Source organism: Lagopus leucura, unplaced genomic scaffold (genome assembly GCF_019238085.1).
Source record: "Lagopus leucura isolate 7727_CA_CO unplaced genomic scaffold, USGS_WTPT01 Super-Scaffold_100001, whole genome shotgun sequence".
In the NCBI taxonomy this organism is placed as follows: domain Eukaryota; kingdom Metazoa; phylum Chordata; class Aves; order Galliformes; family Phasianidae; genus Lagopus; species Lagopus leucura.
In genome coordinates, this window is record NW_024962262.1 from 36,283,334 (window position 1) to 36,304,282 (window position 20,949).

Consider the following 20,949-nt stretch of genomic DNA (forward strand, 5'->3'; position numbering starts at 1 on the left):
CATCACTTGTAAATATTTGGTCTTCGTGAACTCTAGGATTTTTATCAATTACAAAATTTGAAGAGTTCATTTGGAAGGGAGCTTCAAAGACTGTCCAAATGCCTGACCTCTTCAGGGCTAACCAAAAATTAAAGCATGTTACTGAGAGCATTATCTAAAATTCTCTTGAATACTGACAGACACGTGGCATCAACCATCTCTGGGAAGCCAGTACCAGTGTTTGACCAACCCTCATGGTAAAGAATTTTTTCTTAAGTCTGATCTTGGTAGCCTACAAATGCATGTAAAGCACTTAATGAAAAGTGAGCTAAGGGCTGTTAATCAGCTTTTGCACGGTTCAAAAAAGTCATGCTCCATTGTTCCAAATTTTGTCTCTAAAATACCTTTCACTGAGGTTGGGTGCAGATTGTGAAAATTCTCTTCAAGAAAAGAAGAAGAATGGAGAAAGCCGTTGGTGCAGTTTATCTGATTTTTCTTAATGCCTTCTGTGTTCCCAGGGGCCTCTGTGAACCATGGGGCAGGTAGTGACTCTTTCAGTGAAAGCCTTTGGCCTTCCTTGCTTTCTGTTCAATAACTGTCTTAAAATGTGAGGAGTACTGCAAGTGGTTTTTAATCTAAAGATCTTTCCTTGCCTTTTCCTAGATGCAGGCTCTCAGGCACTTTCTTTCTGGTATTTCCCCCTTAACTGTACACTATTTTAATGTTCACTTTATTTGGCTTATTTTTTTCCTCCTTTCTTTCTTTCTTCCTGTCTTTCTTCCTTTCTTTCCTTCTTCCCTTCTTTCTAAATAATTTATTAAATAATTGTAACAGTAATTAAACAACACTTCTGATGATGTGCATTTGCTGTTCATCACACCTCAACTCAGCATCTGAACAGGAACAGATAATTTGCTAAAGTAAAGATAGTTCTGGTGGACAGTTATATATTTTGTTATCAGCATTAGAAAAAGATACATTTGTAAAGATAAAAAACGGGCATCTAAATGCAAACATTTGTCACAATCATTTATTACATCATGCCATGGAAATAAATCTTTAGCTAGAATATTTTAAAATACAAAATAGCCATAGCATACAATTAAGTTCATGTGCCAGATGAAAGGAACATAGAGCCTTCTTTGTATTGATTACATCAGATTGGTTATTTTGTGGTCTCATTTCATCATGCAGTGGCTCATTCGGACTGTCCAGGAAGACTAATTAACACTAATGCTTCTAAAGAATTTTCGTTTGTGATGCTAATCTGTCACAAAACAAAAAGCATCCTCAGAAAGCCAGGGGAAAAAAGTAAAGAGACTACATCTTGCAGCCAGCTTAAATTAGTGTTAGCTTGATTTGTCTTAATTGAAAGGTTGTTTACATCTCTTTTGTAAGTGTTTATAAAAGTTGGCAGACAGAAGAATAGCTGCCCACGTACAAGCACAAAATTTTCTTTTATTGGAGCTGTTGTGTATGAGACTGTCATTAAAAAACCTTTTCTGTACATTTAGTCTTAAGGTATAAGTCTGTCTCTGTATTTATGTATACACACGCACAGCAGGCTGTATTATTTTTACTACGAACAAATTTATGCTAAGTCCTCATATCACACTGAATATTTCTACGCATTCATTCTAGCAGCCTCTAATTAAATTTCTGTGAGATATGTGCAAGTTTGAAAAATATCTTAAACACAACTTGTAAAATATCTTGCTCTTGCACTAAGATACATGTCTCTGGGTTCCCTGGATCAGCAGAAACGTGCTGCTCTCATAGCTGAGCACCCCTGCAGCTGCATGGGGAATCACCAGCCCTGTCCTGGACTGTTGGCTGAGGGGACCTTAGGGTATGCTCCTCCGGTTCCCCACATTCCTGGCTTCTCAAGCCAAGCCATCATGCCACCATCATATATGGAAGTTGTCCAGCTCTGTTGGTGTTGGCCATTAAATGATGGATTTTTGGGATCCACATTGTCTGTGCTGATGGAGGAGGGGAAAGGCTTGCTAAAGCTACGTGGCAGCAAACAGCTCCCAGATACTCATAAGCATCTTAAAGTGATCTTATCCTCCAGAAAATACGGCAAAAATATTGGAGATGGGTGCAGTGATGCCTTCCTAGATCTTTAGGGCAACTCCAAGGAAAGTGGATAAAGGAGATAAGATTCCTCAGCAGAGCATAATTAAATTGCAGCTTAGTTCATAATGCTGACCGCTGAAGTGGTTTGCTTCATTTCAGTGTTGATAGACCATGTACTACATGTAAAGACAATTAGCAGAGCAGAGAGAAAAGCAGCAGATGCTAGAGATGCACCGAGTTAGATGAGTCATTATGTTACGATGAATCTCTTGTTCGGAAGAGTGAAAAGGATTGTATAAAAAATAAAGGACTTGGGTAGACCAAATAATTCTTAAAGAAAGATTTCAAAGATTTTACAAGAGAGTAGCGGAAAAATCAGACTCTTGCAGAGTGCTTAAATGCACCTTTGCCTAAAGTGCAGAGAAGAGGTACAGCCATACACATGGAGGCCTTATTCTCCCTCCCCACTCCTGCCCCTTCTTTCCTTTAAGATTACATGTTGGCTTTGACACGTTCTTTGTGAAAACAAAAGAAAATGTGTTTTAAAAAACTTAATATTAAAAATTTCTCGAATTACAATCTGATCTAGAAGGTAATTATAAGACCTGATTAAATAAAGGCTTCCTGAAAGCTTTGCAATAAACATTTTTTTTGCAGCAGTTTTACAGTCTAACAAGGCTAGCTAGAAAAAAATAATTGCCATCTCAAGGATTTCTTCTCACAAGCAACTGAAGCATATGAAGTAGAAAACAGGTATGAAGCAAGGACCTCCCATGCTCAGCAATGTTCTGTTTTGCAGTTACAGTTTTCTTTGTTTTCTTAAAAATGAACACAATTTTTCCCTTCTCTTGTCAAACTCATTTGAGAGTTTGAAACTAAATGAAGTACCATTCTGTATGGCAACACTTTATTGATGGAGACTAAGTATGTAAAAAATGTCAGGCTTTCTCTTTACAAAAATATAATTTTGTCCAAAAATCCAAATATGCACTTCTGCAGAACCGTGTTTGAGTGTTGCATTTTTTGCACTAATATAAGTGACAAAAGATTCCGTGATGTCAAGCTCTGTAAACAAACCACTCCAGGGAAGTAACATTAACACATAATTGTATGTTTTTATCGTGTCAGACCTGTCACAAAAAATAACTTGAATTGCGATTATAGTAATTAATTTTTCGTCTGCCATTTGAGACACACAAACTCATTATGGCTGCAAGGAGGATATATTCTGGACTGCCATTTTCGTGCGTTGTGTATTTATGTTTCTATATGAAGAATAATTACAGAAGGAAGTTAACAGGACAAGAGCTCTACATACACAGGCTTTTAGGTATACCCACTATCTTTGTGTTGAGACCTCAAGGTCTTGAGAAACCAAAGGGTAAGAATGTACAAGAAACATGGAGCAAAATAGGTACAACTCAAGAGTAATAAGATGCGCTTATGTGTGTATATGCTCCTTCCCACTTCTCCCTAGATCATACAGTTCTGGGAATCACAGTGCTGGAAAACTGGTCTGAGGGGTGTTGCATCAGTTTGAAAAGAAAGAAGAAAATGTAATTTTTCTCTGCTGTTTCTGTCCCCAGTATTCTGTTAATTCCAGTGCCTGCGTTTCGTTATTTCTTTATTAACAGTGTGTCCGTGGTGAGTGGGTGGCTGGGCTTCCACTCCTGTACCATCCCTTCTGTCTCATAATGGAAATCTCTATGCATTGGCATACAACTTAAAGAAACAGAAAAAAAAAAAAAAAAAAAAAAAAAAAAGAAGAAGAAGAAGGAAAGGTACAGATTGAGATGCCAGGAGATGATGCTAATGCTGTAACTTAGGGCACCCACTTAGGTGTGCTTGTACTTGTTTCCATTAGCAAGCCCAGGGGCTCCTTCCCTGCCACCACCTCCCTCCCTGAGTCTCGTACTCTGCCTGCCTGATCCCACCCGACAGTTGCCCCGACACCACACTAATCCCTGCAAGTTTAGAACTAATGAACTCGCTGCTGGGCTGCCGCCACGGAGCTTGGTCCCAAACTATACTGTACTTCACACTCGATTTATTCTCCAGATGGCGAGACTGCGCAGCCCTGCCGCGAGGGACCACCTCTTCCACTGGAGTGTAAAAGTGGACGGATGTTGTTTTCTTTGCAGATTTGATAATTCAGAGATAGCAACTCGTGAGGATGGGTAGTGATTAGCTTTAATGGGTGCCAATTGAGACGGCTACTTGCGTATTCCCGTCTTTAATTTCGGTGTCTGCGTGTCCTGTTGGCAGTTGATTCATCTGCGATGCAGCATCACCAAAGGCTTTATCCTCCCCAGTTGGCGTAGCTGCATGCAGGAATGGAAATCTCCCCTCGTCCCCCTCTGAGTCAGACAGAAGAGACACAAAAGGAGCTACAGTCACCTTGACCAACATTTTTTCTCGAAAAGTTTTCCAGCACAAGTAGCCAGTTTAGGATATATCAGCATATAATATATAATAATATTAGTGTAATTTAATATCACTGTTTACTACAGACTCTCTCGGTTGTCATCCTTCCTTGATCACTTTGATAAGAACTCAACCTATGGGTCCTAATGGAGTACCACAGTCCCAGAGTGGACCCCTTTGTTTCACGGCCAAGTTTTTTCTTTACCCGTTCAGGACAGAGAGTTGTCCAATGCTGTAAGGTGAAGAATAGGTAAATAATTTCTTCCGCTGTTGTTGATATACTCTAGCTTGACCAGTCTTGACGAGGACTTTACTTTGGAAAATGCATTTATTCTTGCATCCATTGCTACAAAAACATTGTATTAAGTACTTTTTTTTTCTCTACTATTACATCATTGAAGTAGATCAACTAGCTTAAAATCTCAGCTTTTGTCTGCATATTAGAATTGTATTTACATTTCACTGCATGATGAGGCAGAAGGTGATCTCCTTTTCCTCCATGCTTTTAGTTCATGTTGCCCAGAGATTTTGGTAGATTTTATAATTCAACCATGATGTTTTTTCCTGGAAGCCCAAGCAGGGTCACTAACATCAATGGGATTTTCCCTATTGTAGGAAGGGCAGGCGCAGGGTCAGTCCCCTCAAGAGGTCTCTGACTTGGAGTACCAGGTCCATCTGCCTGTCCCACGAATAAAAATGCCCATTCCTGATTCAGAAATTACAGTGACTAAAGGTTTATCATGGAAGGGAGATGTTTCTGTTCCTGGGGTATCTAGGCAGACAGATCTAAAATGTAGTGGCTATAAGAAACTGCATTGATTCTCAGCCCAACAGATGGCATGGGTGTGTTAACATAGCAACATATTTTCTATTAAAATATGGGAAAAAACAACAACCCCCTCCCCATGTTTGTTGGTTGGTATAAATTCAGTGAAGTTGTTAGTTATTTTTGGGATATGTACCAGAGGGCTGCACATTTAGTTTATGTAAATTGATAACAGCAACAGCCTGTTAATAAGTGTTTTGTATGGAAATATACCTAGAAAGACACGATCTGCCTTTTTTGGGAAGGGAGTTTGCAGCCTGAGGAGAAAAATAGCTAATGAGATGCTCTACTGCTCATTATTATAATCTGAAAAAATTGTAATGAATTAGACTACAAGTTTTCGAGAGATGTGCCTTCAGTTGGAATTGGATGCTGCCTTAGCGAATAATTTTGGGAGAGCTTTATTTTGCAAATTGGATCAGTGTGTGCTGAGACGGTGATAATCTGGCTTTAATTAAAAGCATAAATTGTTTTGGAGAATGCATTTCAGATACCGCTCTGCATCACGTCCAGAAACCTTTGGCCCAACATAGGCACCAGCCACCCCGCCTTGAGAAGGACAGGGAGGTGGGTGTGTGCTGGGCAGCATCGCGCGGCCTGCTTCACAACATTCAGGCAAACTGGCCTTGGCTGCAGGGAACTCCCTGCATCTTTGCACAGATTTCCTGAGCCCACTCATGACCGCTTTTGGGCTGGATTTTACAGAGACTACCTCTGAGAGTGACCCTGTACAAAGATGCATACTCGTGTGCCCTGTGTCTCCAATTAAGGCCCCTGCAAAGGCACAGAGTTGTAGCCGTCTGGTTTAACTCTACTACTGTGTCCCATCTCACTGATTGGTGTGAGCCTGAATGTTAGCTTTGATGATTTTTTTCTCCTCCAAGTTTGCCTGTTTTCTTGCAAAGTATCTCTCCAGCAACTGCATAGTGTTATAGTTGTTTCTTTACATTTGCAAGTCAGCAGCTTTAAAGTTTTATGAGGACCACAAAAGCTCTTCACAAATGAAATTACTTTTGATAAACCTTCATTTTGACAATGAGGATTTGTTAGGGCCTGTTGGCAAGTGGGAGGAATTTGTTGCCGAAGCTGAAATGGGCAGAAAGTGAGGGAGACCAACGGTGCTCTTCTGCCACTGCCACTCCTCTTCTTGAGGCCAATAAAAGCACTGCATTTCAGAAAAGCACCCAAGTATTCTTCATGTATATCAAATATTCAGCAAGTTTATAAATTTACGTTCACAAAAAAGAGCGAGTGGCTACAAGAAGCAAATGTATTTGGACATTTTATTTAGTGCCAGCAGGAGAGTATCTTTTTACATGGTTCATGAAAATCGATAAATCATTGTTGTGGCATTGTTTTCAAAGGCAAGTTCTGAACTCTGCTATGAGCCTTAATACACCTTTTATACATGGAGAAAAGGAAGATTCACATAGCAGAACCAAAGAAAGAGATGTACATCTATACTTACTGATACTGATATTTGAGCACAGGCAATATGGAGATGGATTACAAAAATGAATTGTTTTAAGCAAAGGTATTAACGCTCCGCTGTTGTGAGCATAGACTTAGCATAATATGTTATAGTTAGTAGACAGATTCACATTTGTTAGATGTATTTAGTAATTATAATAAAGATGGATGTTTTCCATAAGTGGTTGTTGAAAAATATTTAAGCATAAACTTTTATTTGCTGGTTACAAAGAACTGAAAATTGCAGAATTGCAAGGTGCTGCTGATGACTGCTTTGACAAAGAACCAGGAGTGACAGAATTGTTGGGGACAAAAATACACTGGCTGCCTAGCGTTTTCCCCATGTCATTTCTGTGAGTTTTCTGTTCAGCTTATTAAAATGTCAGTGGAAAATAAGCTTTCTTTTTCTCTTTCTCTGTGGCTTTGAATGTATGTGTATGTGTATATATATATTGTAGAGAGAAGCAAGGCTGACAGTTGTGAAAACGCTTGAAGAGTTTGACATTGGCCGTGCTGAGAAGTGTGTGAGGATAAACTCCGTGTCCAGTGGCCTTGCGGAGGAAGATCTAGAGGTGCTTTTGCAGTCCAAGACTCTTCCTTCAAGTCTGATGCTGCCAAAGGTTGAAAGTGTGGAAGAAGTTAAATGGGTGAGTAGCTAACCGTGTACCAACAATGTGGTGGTTTTTGACTGAAACTGCTGGGTCAAGTTAAGCCAGGTGTAGAGGTAAGGGACTCTGATGTGTCATGAGTGCCATGTCCTGTTGTTGCTTGAGTAAGGTAATTGGGAAGTGCTTCTGTTTAAATGTGTGTACGATGTGCTACATGAAAAGCATATGTGGAGTGCATAGCCTTTGTAAAGAATACTAGATTTATTTCTCCTATAGTCAGTGAAGATTTAGAGCATATTTTGAAAAGTAGCTGCATTGGTATCTGACTCTCATTTAAATATTCTGCCATTGAAATGCTTGTCTGTGGCCATGTGCCATAGTTGCATGCCCTGTAAGAGGGAGCAGGGGAAAGCATGCTAGCAACATGTGAAAAGTACGCCGGGGGGGGGAAGGTCACTCCTGGGGGCAAATGGAGGAACAAACAGGAAGCTTTTAACTACTGTTTTTAATTAGCACAGATATTATTTCCTGAGCAGTTCTCTATTTCTTCCTTTTTAATTGCTGACAGGTGTGTTTGTGTTTCATGACTGACTTTTCAGCCAATAAAAACCTGAAATGTAAATGGCTGGCATGTCAGATTACTTAAGAAAACTTTGAAATAGGCCTAATTACGCTATAATTGTTTTAATTGTCAAGAAGGGGGACATTTGTTTGGGTAAGCCGTGACTGCTGCACGGTGCCAGTGCAGGAGCAGCCGTTCCATGCGTCGGGCTGGCGTTGTGGCGGAGCCAGCAGGCTGGCTGCACTGGGAAGCTGGGAGATGCCCTCGTGCCAACTGTCGTCCTGACACTGAGCCTCCATCACATGCTGCCGACGACACGCAAGGGCACCCTGAGCAAGCGCATCCATCCCGCACCCAGCCCCACAGCAGCCAATGGGCCACAACATTTGTTTGCCGCAACAGAGGGTGTGTGCCTCGAGCAGCCCTGTGAGCTCTGGGCATTGCTCATCACACGTGAACATTCGTGCTGCCAAAATGGCGGGTCTTCGTAGCCACGAGGCGGGCTCTGGGCAGGGGTGAGGCCCAGGTCCCCCCGCTCTCCATCCCTTCCACCTCTCCTCGGGCCTGCTGCCGTGGCCACTGGCTCGCACACGGCCGAGCCCAGGAGCACAAAGAGCATGCTCTGCTGAATGACACCGGCGCGTTTCAGAGATCCTGCGGCTTCGCTCCTGCCCGCTTCTTTTCCAGGCTCCCAGCCTAAGAGAAGCTGTTTATTTTTCCCCCCTCATTTTTATTTATGCGGAGCATAAAACCTGGAGGCTGATGCACAACTAAAAGATGGGCTTACTTGTTTTCTTTTGTGTGAGAATCTCTTGCTCTCCTTTTGTCCCTAGTGTGGGTACTTGTTTGACTGGCATGGCTTATTGGACTATAACAAGCGTAACTCTCCCTCCTTTGTGGCGGGACAATTCTCCCACAAATCCCGAACAGTGTGCATTCTTTCCAACACACTATTGGGTGTGCACGGGAACTGAAAGAATTGCGGGGGCCTGCTACTTCATCCCCTCCCCGAGCTTTGTTTTCTTCCCTCCGCCTTCTCCTTTCCCCCCTTCTCCCTGAAATGAACACTTTACCAGGCCGGAAACATTTAATCGTCTCCTTTTGAAAAAAATTAATTGAAACTTCTCCACTAGTTACCTTTTGTAGCGGTGCTTATTGCAAATTTTTTAAAGGGAGAGGAAGGGAGACGCCGTTTAATTAAACCTTCTTCATTTTTCATTTACCTGCCAACAAACCACAAGCTGTCAAAAATCCCAGAGAGTGACTTTTAAAATATTTTAAGAGTTCCGCATCTTTAACTTGCAGCTGAAATATAAACGCAGTAGCACTTTTTCCTTTTTTTTTTTTCCTATGGCTGGGAGCCTTAAGAGCATACGCTGATGCGGTTTGATTACCTCATTTTCTGTGCTTGCCTGCACAGAGTTTGCATGTTGTGCTGCCACAGTACCTGCCCAGTCGTACGCTTGCACGTGTGAATTGCACTCGCGTTTTCTTGCTGGCACATTTTTGGTGGAAGTCCCTTCTCCAAGGAAAAGTTGTGGAGAGGGCCCCACTGGTGATGCAAAGCAGGGACGGGAAGGGCAGAATTCTTTGTCAGAGAAAGCTGTGATTTATTTTGGCCTAATTGTAAAGTTACTGCAAATTGCTCGAAAGCTTTTTAAAGATCTCGGTGATTAGATTTTCCTTCTTTTGGGGAGGGGCAGTGGGGGGAAGCTAAAAGGGGAAATAACACCTCTAATCCAGCTTCTGGTAAATAGGCTGCCAGCTTTTAAAATGAGTTTCCTTTCTATTAGTCAGAATATTATGCTAAGCCTTAAGCATTAGTTTTTTATGTTGCCATAGCAGCCTTATTCCTGCAGGGTTGTGACCTGCGATGATTACAGTACAAAGCTTATAGGGTCTTGAAACCCCCTTTGAAGATGAAAAGTCTTTGATGGTTTATATTTATGCAAATCTCTTAGATATGATTTACCCAACTGAGACTGAATGGAGAGATGATTAAAATTCCCTTTCCTTTGATATCCATTAATAGTCGAATATTCCTTAAATTTAAAATATATGCATATGTTATTTTTGTCTTTATTTATTACGATATTTTTGCCATACCTGCAGTATGTTTATCTCCGCGCAAACTGCCAGATCTAGACCGACATAATAGATTTACAATATAGGACCAAGGGTTTCTTTTCCCCCCTTTTTTTTCCCCCTTTTGAAAAGGGAAAAATCTGTGCTAGAGCTTTTGTATGTTTCCAGATGATAGATTTTGGAATTTGGGCTACCCCACTGGCAGCTCAGAGCTAGCTGTGAACTGGTCTCATGGAAAAAATTGGAAAGCTTTGGTCTTCAAAGAATTAAACTTCCTTTTTGAGGCCTTCCTAGGTAAGCTAAAAATTATGAAGAAAAGCCCGGCGAACAAAGGGCAGCGGTGCCGTAACGAGCCATGCAGATGCCTCAGCGGCGGTGCGGTGCCCGACCCGAGGCAGGCAAGGCAGCACTGTGTGTGCCCCATGACTGGGGCAGGCTGTGCCCCACCAGCACGCCCTAGGACACGAGGTGCAAAGCCCACGCCTCGGCACAGACCTTCCCCAACGCTCTCTGCGGTTTTTAATTACGTCTTCTGAGTTTTGGGGCTTTTTGTGCGCCGGCGTTGCAGCCAGGTGAAAGATGTAAAGTGCTGCACGTGCCCGCGCGTGCTTTTTTCGCCGAAGCCTCACGTTGTCTGATTTTAGTTTGCAGACAAATTCGCACATCACTCGAAAGGCCGAACACTTGCAGAACCAATGCATTTTATCCCATTTGTGGAAACCGCGGTGGGGTTGCTCAATTTTAAGGTAAGTAGGTTTGGGTGCGGTCCAAGCGTTGGTATTTTGCCCTCTCAGCCTCCGGGATAAGCAGAGAGCTCTGTTGTCCAGGCATGATTTCCTCAAGGAAGAGAGGCTAAAAAATGGTAAACATGTTTTTCAGTCCGCTAAGACATTTGGATGCCTAACTGTTGTGTTTATACGGCAAAGGCCTTCATAAATCCAAAATATTTTGGTGGAGGAACAGCTCTACATACTCCTTGCCAACTGAGGAAACCCATCTGCATTTCCTACCCGCGTTTCTAACAGGAAACTTGCTTCTCTGAGGATCTGGAGCACACACGCTGCTGCGATAAACGACTATTTAGTAGCTGTCGAGCTTGACTTTGATATAGCATTTAATTAGAAAAAAGAACAATCCTCATTTCATTGCTGCTAAAGCGGTATAATTTTCTACTGACACAGTTTCAGCCAGATTTCACGTTGCAGTTGTTGTTTTTTTTTTTTCATGAATACAACAGGGAGTTTAATGCTAAGATTAAAAGTGCAATTAACTTTAAAAATATCAAATATCTGAAGGGTGGTTTCAGCCAAGCTTTACATTTAAAGTGCTTTGTAATATAGGTCCCTCCCCACCACCTCTCACATCCAGCGCAGGTTTTCAGCAAGGAGAGGCAGCACGAGGAGGAGGCACTCGTGGGGCTCCCCCAAAGTGGATGGGGAAGGCTTGGGGCCAGCTGAGGGCACGCAGGGCAGGAGCAGCTCGGGAGCTGCCGGCAGCCTCCGCCTGGCGCAACCACGTTCCTCCCTGCACGTCACAACATCACCAGGCAGCGTGCTCCCGTTTCAGGGCACGGGCACAGAACTAACTTGCATTTGCAACTGGTTTTTATTCGACTGCAGTATTTTATGGGGGGGGAGTTTGGGGGGGGGTTGATGCTGAGGCCCTTGATGTTGGCAGCAGAGTTGCCTTTTAAAGCATTCGGCTTAATAATAATTTTGTGTCCCACCAGCGGCCATGTAAGAACACCCACTAGCAGAGTTTGTAATTGCTTCTCTCCCTCTCCGCATACCTAATCCTTAACAAATTAATATTACAGAGGGCAATATAAAACAGTAACAGACTGGAAATGCACTTCTTTATATATAGGTACGGTAACAAAATTCTGCTTGCTTTCACTTTAATACTTTTCTGTGATACTTGTTGCATTTTTAACTTCCTTAGCTACTTTTTAGTTAGAGGTAGCAGACAATTTAAATTGACAATTTATCCAAAATTGACAATTTATCCGAAAAGGAATCCACAACCATTTTAAACCACTGAAATTGTTAATTTTATAACCAGTATCCCAATCTTTCTTTTTCTTGGGCAGTGCTGCTACATGTTAAACTGATTAAACATAATAATTTTTGTTTGCTTTTAAGCAGCCTTTGAGGGTTGTTTTGTTCCTTATTGCTGTCTGAATATCCGGGGCAGCAATTGCAAGGGCATTATGGTAAGCTCCGGCCAAGAGGCAATGAAGCTGTTGTGATGTCCTGCATCTCCACACTGGAGGCATATAGGTGCTCAGGGCAAGATAATGTTTTCTATTCTGCTGAGTCATTTTAAAGCATTGTGCACACTTGAGTACCTACAATGGTTTTACTTAGCAGGAGCAATTTTAACCAAAGGATCACCAGGTTTTGGTAATACTGAGTTGATGTAACATCCTCTTAGTCTCTCTGCTTCCTGCATTTCTATACAAATTAACAACATGCTCCCATTTGTAGGCTGTCTGTGAAGAAGCATTGAGAACAGGATCCCAGGTTGGCTTTCATTTGGATGCAGTCGTCTTTGGAGGAGAGGATTTCCGTGCCAGCATAGGTTGTTAAGTGTTTCTTTTCTATAATAGTTAATGGCATTTGCAATGGAGAAACCCAGTTTATCTCCATTGCACTACTGACAGCGATAATTAATGTAATAAAAACTCTTGATTCTGCATTTTACATATTCCCTTTTCTCCATTTTTATTTATTTTTTTTTCAATGTGGAATGTATCACTGAGAAATTAAAATGTGGTTCCTGCGTATTACAGGGCACTGACACTTCCTCTTGCTTTCTGCCATGCAGTAGCAAAAAATAACAAAATAAAAAATCAAGGCAAACTGTTGAGTCACTGAAATTATTTAAAAATACCATACCCATAAGAAACATGCACATGCTTTTAAGAACTATGTTAAAAATCTTAAAATTCTGCTGTCTGCTTTATCTCTGATCTAGAGTCAGTTATCACTTGGGATTTTGACATCATCTGCAAATACTCTCGTGTCATATTTTGCTATAATAAATTTGCTTTAAATATGCCCTGTGTCAATACAGTAATCCCTAGCATATTTTCCTGTAAAAACACTATTAATCTTCCTTGAAAATGAAAAGTTGTTCTGATTTTTTTTTATGAGAAGCCACTTATCTCCTCATTAGTCTGATTCGGTTTAAAGATATTAGTTCACAGCTGCAGACGTTTAAATTAAAAATAAATTTTAATATAAAAATTAGCCTTGATTCATTAAATTATTCCTAACAAATTGGAAATCTGCATCTAAACAGTGACCCTCAGGAAAGGAACGTATTACTATTTTTTGCATCAGCCTTCACATGAGAATGCTGCTTAGCTGGTGCACCGTGAACACGTCAAGTCTTGTGAATACTTTTGGTTCCTCTCGGTCATCTACCATCATTTTTCATCCAAATACTAAAGCTTAAATATTCAGCTTAGGACATCCGTTGTGACAAGAATCACAACCAAGGAAAGTGCAATTCTGCTCTCAATGTGAATTTTTTAACCATTTAGTTGTAGCCGGCGTGTCACACTGCAGAAAGCTTCCCTTGCTTTAGTGCTTCTTGCTGCACATATAGTAATACAATAAGGCCATTACTGCATGTTAGTCCCAACTCTGTTGTCCTTACCAGCCAAAACTTCCACTGACTTCATGCTTACAACTTCGGATTCGAACTGAGTCAAAATCTGAATTCTATAAGCGACTCTATAAAGAGAGATTTATTCCTTTTGCTAAAGCAGATTATTTTTTCCCCGGGAGTATCGGTTTTACAGTACAGCCTTGTGATCCACTTTTGTTTCCCAAATCAGTTAAACGAAATCTCAGATCTTCTTTTCTTTCTTTCTTTCTTTCTTTCTTTCTTTCTTTTTTTTTTTTTTTCTTACAAAAGATTCAAGAGAGAAAGATTTAAGGCATTGTCATCTTTTCTTTGTTTTCTTTCTTTTCATAGGTGCAACAAGCAATAAGGAAACTCACGATATTTTATATGCCAGGCAGAAAATAATAGTCACAGCAAAGGTATTTGGCCTCCAAGCAATAGACCTGGTTTACATTGATTTCCGAGATGAAGATGGGCTCCGTAGGCAATCAAAGGAAGGTGCCTCGATGGGCTTCACTGGTATGGGTTTCTGCCAATGTCTGAAAATAATGCCTATATTCTTCAATTTCAAGATACTGCTACATTTCTTTGACAAATATTTGACAAAGTAATTCACATTACTTTAACAAATAACTCGCTTTTTTATTACAGGTCAGTTTTTTAAAAACTAAGCGACACCAAGCTCATATGCATTTATTAGCACCTTTACAGTTTTGCCTGGAAATTTTGCCTGAAAAGTCTCAGGCTGCTTTTTAAAACTACACCCCTTGACTGTATTTTGAAGAGAGGTTGGGGCAGAGGGTGTGCAGGATGTGATTCCTCCAGTCACAGAGTACGGGACAAGCGATACTGTACTTTGCAATGCTCAATCCACAGTCACTTTTTAAAGATATTCAGATCCCTTCTGCATATTTTTTAAGCAGCAGTTGCTTAAAAAGCACTTGCTAGGTGAGGGAATTGATAAGCAAACCTTGCACGCTAATTGCTACAGGAAAGTTCTTTTTTTATTATTTTCTTTGATTTGTTTTTCATCTCCTGGCTCCCCTCCCAGTAAGTGCTGGTGACACCTACGGGTATTGGCAGACAGCAAGACCAGCAGGCTCCTTGCAACAGAGCCCTGTAATGCAGCCTGTTACCCTGTGATTGGTGTACCAGATCACTTGGACACCCTGGTGGGACAGTGCAGCCACCAAAGATTGTGTTTTTGCAATAGAAATCAGCCATTTGACACAGGCGTTATAGAATTCTAGGATTCAGCACTGACGTTTTATATTATTCGTCTGTGACTGTCATTCAGGGTGTATGCATAGCAATCGTTTAGCTGCTCGGGTTTTGTTAGCAGAGGAAGTGCTTTAGCACACTGCATTTTTACAGTTAATGGCATATGACATCTTAAAGCACTAAGCAAAGTAACCAAATACAGCGAGCGTTCTTTCGAAAGTGTTCTTTCAAGTGATCTGGACTCGATAGTAAAAAAAAAAAGACATCGATTCCCTTCAGCCCAAACTCTGCTTCCCCGTCTGCTGAGCTTCAGCAGCTGTAAAAGCAGATCTCGTTTCAGAGGCAGAGCAGGAGCTCCTCACAGCTACACAACATTATCTGTGTCCGTGTGGACTTCCACCCTCAATTCGTCCGCTATTGAAGTGGGAAAATAATGGAGCTCCTGAATGGTAGCACCTGCTGATGGCTACGTAATCGAGACCAATCTTTTCTAGTTTAGGGAAGGGCTTGATTTTTGAAAAATTTAAGTATCTGAACCTCCTGTTGACGGAAGATGGAGCTGCAGATGCCCAGCACCTTTGAGAGCAATCTTTCTGAATGCTTAATGTGCTTTTAAATACTTTGCTCAGGCTGCCAGTTTGGAAAATTTTAAATCGTAAAGCATAAACAGCACTGATGGGGTTTTGGACTCCTCTGACTTTCTGTAGGAAGCTTTCTAGCATGAGAATAGGGTCCAGATAGGAGAAAAATAAAAAGGTCATACGTGGCAATTTAGAGCATCAAGTTGGTAACTAACGCACCCATAAAGAATAAAGCTGTGTGTGAGGTACCAGCTTCACCAACAGAAACTCACAGCTCTTCTGTTTTTGCCTTTCTGTGAGAGGCAGAGAGCCTTCTGCCTCTCTGCAGTTCTGATCACCATATCTCAGAAGGGCAGCAAGCAGCCTGACAAACACTCCCATCATAAACAGAGATGGGTCAGTATTCCGATTTTGTGGCCAAAATTCTTAAAGAAAAAAAACTCATTCAAAACAAAACAGATTTTTTCATATTTTTGGTAAAGAAAAAATATTTGAGGGCTATCAAAAATATTTCCCTTGTCTTTTCTCTTTCTTTTGTTTGCAGTTCACTTAATCTTTGTTTTTTGCTTAGTTTAGCTAAATTAAAATGTCACTTCCAAACTAAAAGGAAAAACATCTGGTTCAAAAATTATAAAAATAAAAACATTTTAATATTTGCAATTTAATTTTCATCACAGAAATTTACAAATGGGCCCTAGCTTAATCCATGACCTTCTATAAAATACATCACATTTGTCACTGGCAGTTGTCAGATAATGCGATAATAAAATCCTGAAGCACTGCCTTAATAACAAGTTCTAAACACATCGTTCTTGTTATTTCTATCTACTTGCGATCACATCTTTCTACTTTTTCACATGTAATCTAAATCACTGGAATCAACAGGACCAAAATGAGGGAAAGCTCACCAATTACCTGGTAACTGGCAAAACGTGTAGGGCCACATTCACCTCTCTCAAACATAATCATAAACTCCATGTATTCAGCAAAGTTACACGTCCTTACATTTTCTTGTATTCAGAAACCAGTAGAACAGAATTATCCCTAAAGTAATCACACGTGTTCACTGACAATTTACAAGTTAAATAATATAGTGAAGAATTTACTGTCTATTTGGTTACTGCTGTGACCCTCAGTGCCAAGTTTTTTTCCAGCTAGCTTTCAAACAGCCTGGTTTTTCGTCGGCTACTGTGTTTCCATAAAATTGATTGCTTTCAATTGCAGTTTAGCCAGTGTAATATATCTTTTGTGTATTTATTAATATACACACACACATGCACATACAACAGGATGTTTTACAATGCCGGAGTCTGCGGACTTAAAGCCAGCGTGCAGCCCAAGTAAATGGTCATCAGTTTTAGAAAAGTTTATGTAAAAAATTAAGGAAGACCTACGACAAGCTTTAACAGCCGACTTAGTCATTATAGAAAGTCCTGTGCTCCATGCTGAGAAGCCAGATACAAATACGAAACACTATAGGTTTCCTCTCTTTTTGTAGTCTTTTGTAGAAGGCTAAAACGACACCATCATACAGCTACCTAAAAGACTTGACAGGTATTGATTTAAAGCACGATATATCAAGAGGTACTGTAAAAAGGATTTCATGGTCATAAATTTTAATGTATTCCAATTTTGCACTCTCTCGGTAACTTGTCAATAACAACAATTTCACTTAAAATATTTGCTTCATTCCTGCATGGCATTACGTCTATTATGCAGTTATTTGGATACATAATTCTGTGACAAAAATCCACTGAGTGCTATAAATCAAAGGCTCGATTTTCTTCTCTGTAAATTGTTTGATAATGTTTTAATGAAGCAAAGTACAGCTTCCTGCTATGGATATTTGTATCAGAAGAAAATCTTTTCACGGAAATGCTTCACACCTTAAAAAATCGTACCTGCGTTTTTATTTTTGTTGTGATTTTAAACACAAGTTAAAATCTGTTCTTTATTTCTTCCGGAAAGTTAGGTTTTCAGCATTTTGCAGGAACTACTTGTCCACTCTCCCTCTTTAGAATTAGTTTAGAATGCATCATATTAAAAATAAGGAACACCATGAGCTTATCAGTAGTGACATTTAATTAAAGCGACTAAAATACATTTGGTTGGAAAGAATGTAAAGCATCAGCTCAGGGAATTTGTCTCCCTATAATTTCTTTCTTAAAAAAAAAAAAATCAGATTATTGTGAAATATATGCCATATTAAAATTTGAGACAGAGTATCTGGCCGCCCTCGAGATCTTAAACCAGCAACTGTGTAATGGGAACTAAAATAAAATCGAACGACTTGTGGATTTTAAAGAAACGCGGCGACTCTGAAGAGTAACAATTGCTTTCTATCAAAAGAAAGCACTCACAATCCTTTCATGGCACACATTTATCAGAGAGCCATTGCAGGCTGACACAAGGAATCCCGGTGATGGGAATCTTTTCTCCACTCTGTTGTTTAAAACAGTGGCACGCGTGTGCTGTGGTACGGGATCTATTGCATGTAGCGATGAGCTTATTTCTAGCTTCACATCCAGGAGCCCAATGGAAGGGTCGCGTTTCTTCCCCAGGCCGGGCCGCATGCCATGGGCAGCTGCTCACAGTGCCAGTGTCACCCCAGAGCTGCACCCCAGAGCTTCCTGAGGACCCCAGGGGTCCCTGAGCACCGCACGAGGGCTGCAGGAGGCGTGGGCCCAACATGGGGCACGGCAGCGGCCCCAGGCCCTCAGCCCAGCCCGAGGTGCCCCGCTGTAGGGCTGGGAGGCGTGAAAGGCTTGGGGATGGGGCTCGTGGCTGCAACCCGCTCTGCCGTGTGGCATAGAGGGATTAATTTGTGTCACGGCGAGGCTTGAGGCTGCAGTAGCCCCGCTTTATTGAAGCGCTCCCACGGCACGGCACAGGGGATCGTGCAGCCATCACGTTGCCTGTGAAATTCCCTTAGAAACGGGCTAATAACGTCGAGTGCCACACTTTGAAAACTGTCAAACAAATTAGATATGTATTTGTTTTAATGTGGCTAAGTACAATAACAGATTAGAACGGATTATGTGGCTGTCTATTCGCATTGGAAAATCTCTGGTAGGAAAAAAAAAAAAAAGGCTACACCTATTTTTATTTTCCTACTGTATGTTCATACAAGAAAGGATTAATAAAAAGTTCTTCGTAACACTTCAGGGTACCTCTGGAAGCAGTTTAATATACCGGTGGCTAAATAAATACCCCAGCCTACCTGCACCTGTGAACCACAACAAAAACATAAGCAGCCCTGAGCATCGCATGATGCAGAGCCAGTGCTAAGAACTGAGGGAACGATCCCTGCATGGCCGGAAACTTTTCAGTTCGATAAACCTCATTTTCTGAACACATTTTATGCAATTTATTTACGAGTGACTGGCAGTGCCATTTATAAAGGTAAAATTCAGAGTTGCATTGTGCTCTAGCACTGCTGACTTCCCCAGACCAACAGTTCCACCTGAGATGAACCATGGAAGATGTATGGACTGAAATGAGGAGGGAGGAGAAAGAATTCTGGGTCCCTTCAAACACACTAAATGCAAGTATTGCGCCAGATATTTTTATTGTTAAAAAATCTGGCACGTAGTCCAGTTAAATAATAAAAGAAAACAAGTAAAATAATTAGTTCAGGAGCAGAAAGTCTGCGAGGCATAGGAGAGCCTCAAGTGGTTGGAACATTTTGCTTGAACATCTGTTTGTCGATGCATGATTCTGGTGTTATTAATCTTCTTTGTAGGTAAGCAGGTGATTCACCCTAACCAAATTGCTGTTGTCCAGGAACAGTTCTCTCCCAGCCCTGAAAAAATAAAGTGGGCACAAGAACTGATTTCTGCTTTTGAAGAACATCAGCGTTTAGGAAAGGTAAATATTTTGTTATATGATGTTGTGGAAAGTGAATTTAAACAATGTTTAAAATTTAGAGAGGTTGGTGGTGGCTGTTTGCGTTCGTCTTAGAAAGCATGCTGCATACGAGAGTCACGCTTTTAAAATCTGTATCTGCATCGAGTCTGTAGAGTGTGTATTTATCATAAATGTGGCACCAGTGTGTTTACAAATAACCTGGCTGTCTTTTTCTCTCCCCGTTTTAACCTTAATTTTTTGAGCACAGAGCCTTCTGAGTACACGCATATATCTCTACAGAATCGGTGAATTAAAGCTGCTTCTGAGTCGCACCACCAAAAGAAAATATTTGCCAGCAAAAGGCAGGTAGATGGGCAGAAGACTCCAACAGCTTGTGCAGGCATAATTGATGGAAAGGGGTAAACAGCTCAGGAAGATTCAGTTTCCAGAAAATCTCTGTGCTGCTAAAACTGCCTCGCTTTTGGGGGGGGGGGTTGATCCTGCAAACGTCCCTAGCAGTGAGCAGATTTACTTCTGAGCAGAGCTGCTTGCGGATTGTGGTTCTTAATCATTAAAAATGGGAATGTTTTATGTGCATTTACACCGATTGCTGGACCTGAAATTTGGATAGAGTGGAAAGCAAATTAACACTAGAATATGATTGTTCCTAATTTAGTGCATCATTGAGTCTCACGTTTCCTGCTCTGTGGGTTTCTGCTATGTAAATATTGCGGTGGTGATGCGCAATCTGTCTCCACTTTGTGCCAGTAATACTTAAATTAGGGGTCGCCTGAAGGAAGATTTTATGCTAGTTGCAGCATTGTCAGTTAATTATCTTAAAGGTTATTTGCTATAATCCAGTTTGCCTCTTTTTGAATGAAAAAAGTTGTGGTGAAATATGTTTGTCTTAGTGACAGCCAAGCCCGGGACAGCCAAAATCCCGATGTCAGAGCGGGTAGTGGGGGCGTGCAGAAATGGTTTACACTTGCATGTGTGCAATTCGAGTGGGAAAAAATATCTTTGTTAATGAAGCTCACATGTAGGGCGGTGCATAGATTCTCGCTTTCTCTGGTGCAGCTTAGAGATTTTCTGTGTGTTTTGTCGCTTGCTGGTGGGTAGGAATAAGCTGCAGCGTGCCCCTTCCCTGTTCCCTTGTATCTCGGCTGCCCCAGGTGTTGTGTGTTACAGATTCTAAAAAAGGTCAAAGCAGAAACGATGCTTTCATCTCAGGATGAAAGTGTGACAAGGTATTTGTTATTGGTCTGCCCTTCTCTTTGCGAAGCTGCCGCATCCCGTCTGCGGTGCCGAGGTGTTTCTAATGCGTCCTTTACTATCATATTTGGGTGCCATCCTGAGCAGTTATTTCAGGGCCACTGTTACTGTATTACATGCCTGGATCTCTTTGTTCTACTTCCCCTATTTTGGAGGGTGACTGTCTTCCTGTTAGTGGTTTAGAAATAGAAAATCTGTGACCAGCATTGCACGTTATCTTGATTTTAAAAGCTTGGGTCTGTTGGCAAAGGCATCATTATAAATGAGCTGCTAGAGCAAGAGTGTGGGCAGGTAGATGCAGAATGAAAAAGTCAAATGACAAGTTCAGCCCGATATTGTTTATTTTTTACTGCTTGTAAAATG

At 41.1% G+C, this 20,949-nt stretch overlaps 1 protein-coding gene across 1 annotated transcript in view; it reads left to right on the forward strand.

The window, feature by feature from the left end:
• The window catches only part of CLYBL (citramalyl-CoA lyase), a 156,715-nt gene that overhangs the window by 124,406 nt on the left and 11,360 nt on the right, over positions 1-20,949 (forward strand). The window contains exons 3-7 of the mRNA XM_042866781.1: positions 7,237-7,425; positions 10,678-10,779; positions 12,520-12,613; positions 14,018-14,185; positions 19,211-19,335. Coding sequence (XP_042722715.1) covers positions 7,237-7,425; positions 10,678-10,779; positions 12,520-12,613; positions 14,018-14,185; positions 19,211-19,335 — 678 coding nt within the window. The remainder of the gene's footprint in view (positions 1-7,236; positions 7,426-10,677; positions 10,780-12,519; positions 12,614-14,017; positions 14,186-19,210; positions 19,336-20,949) is intronic.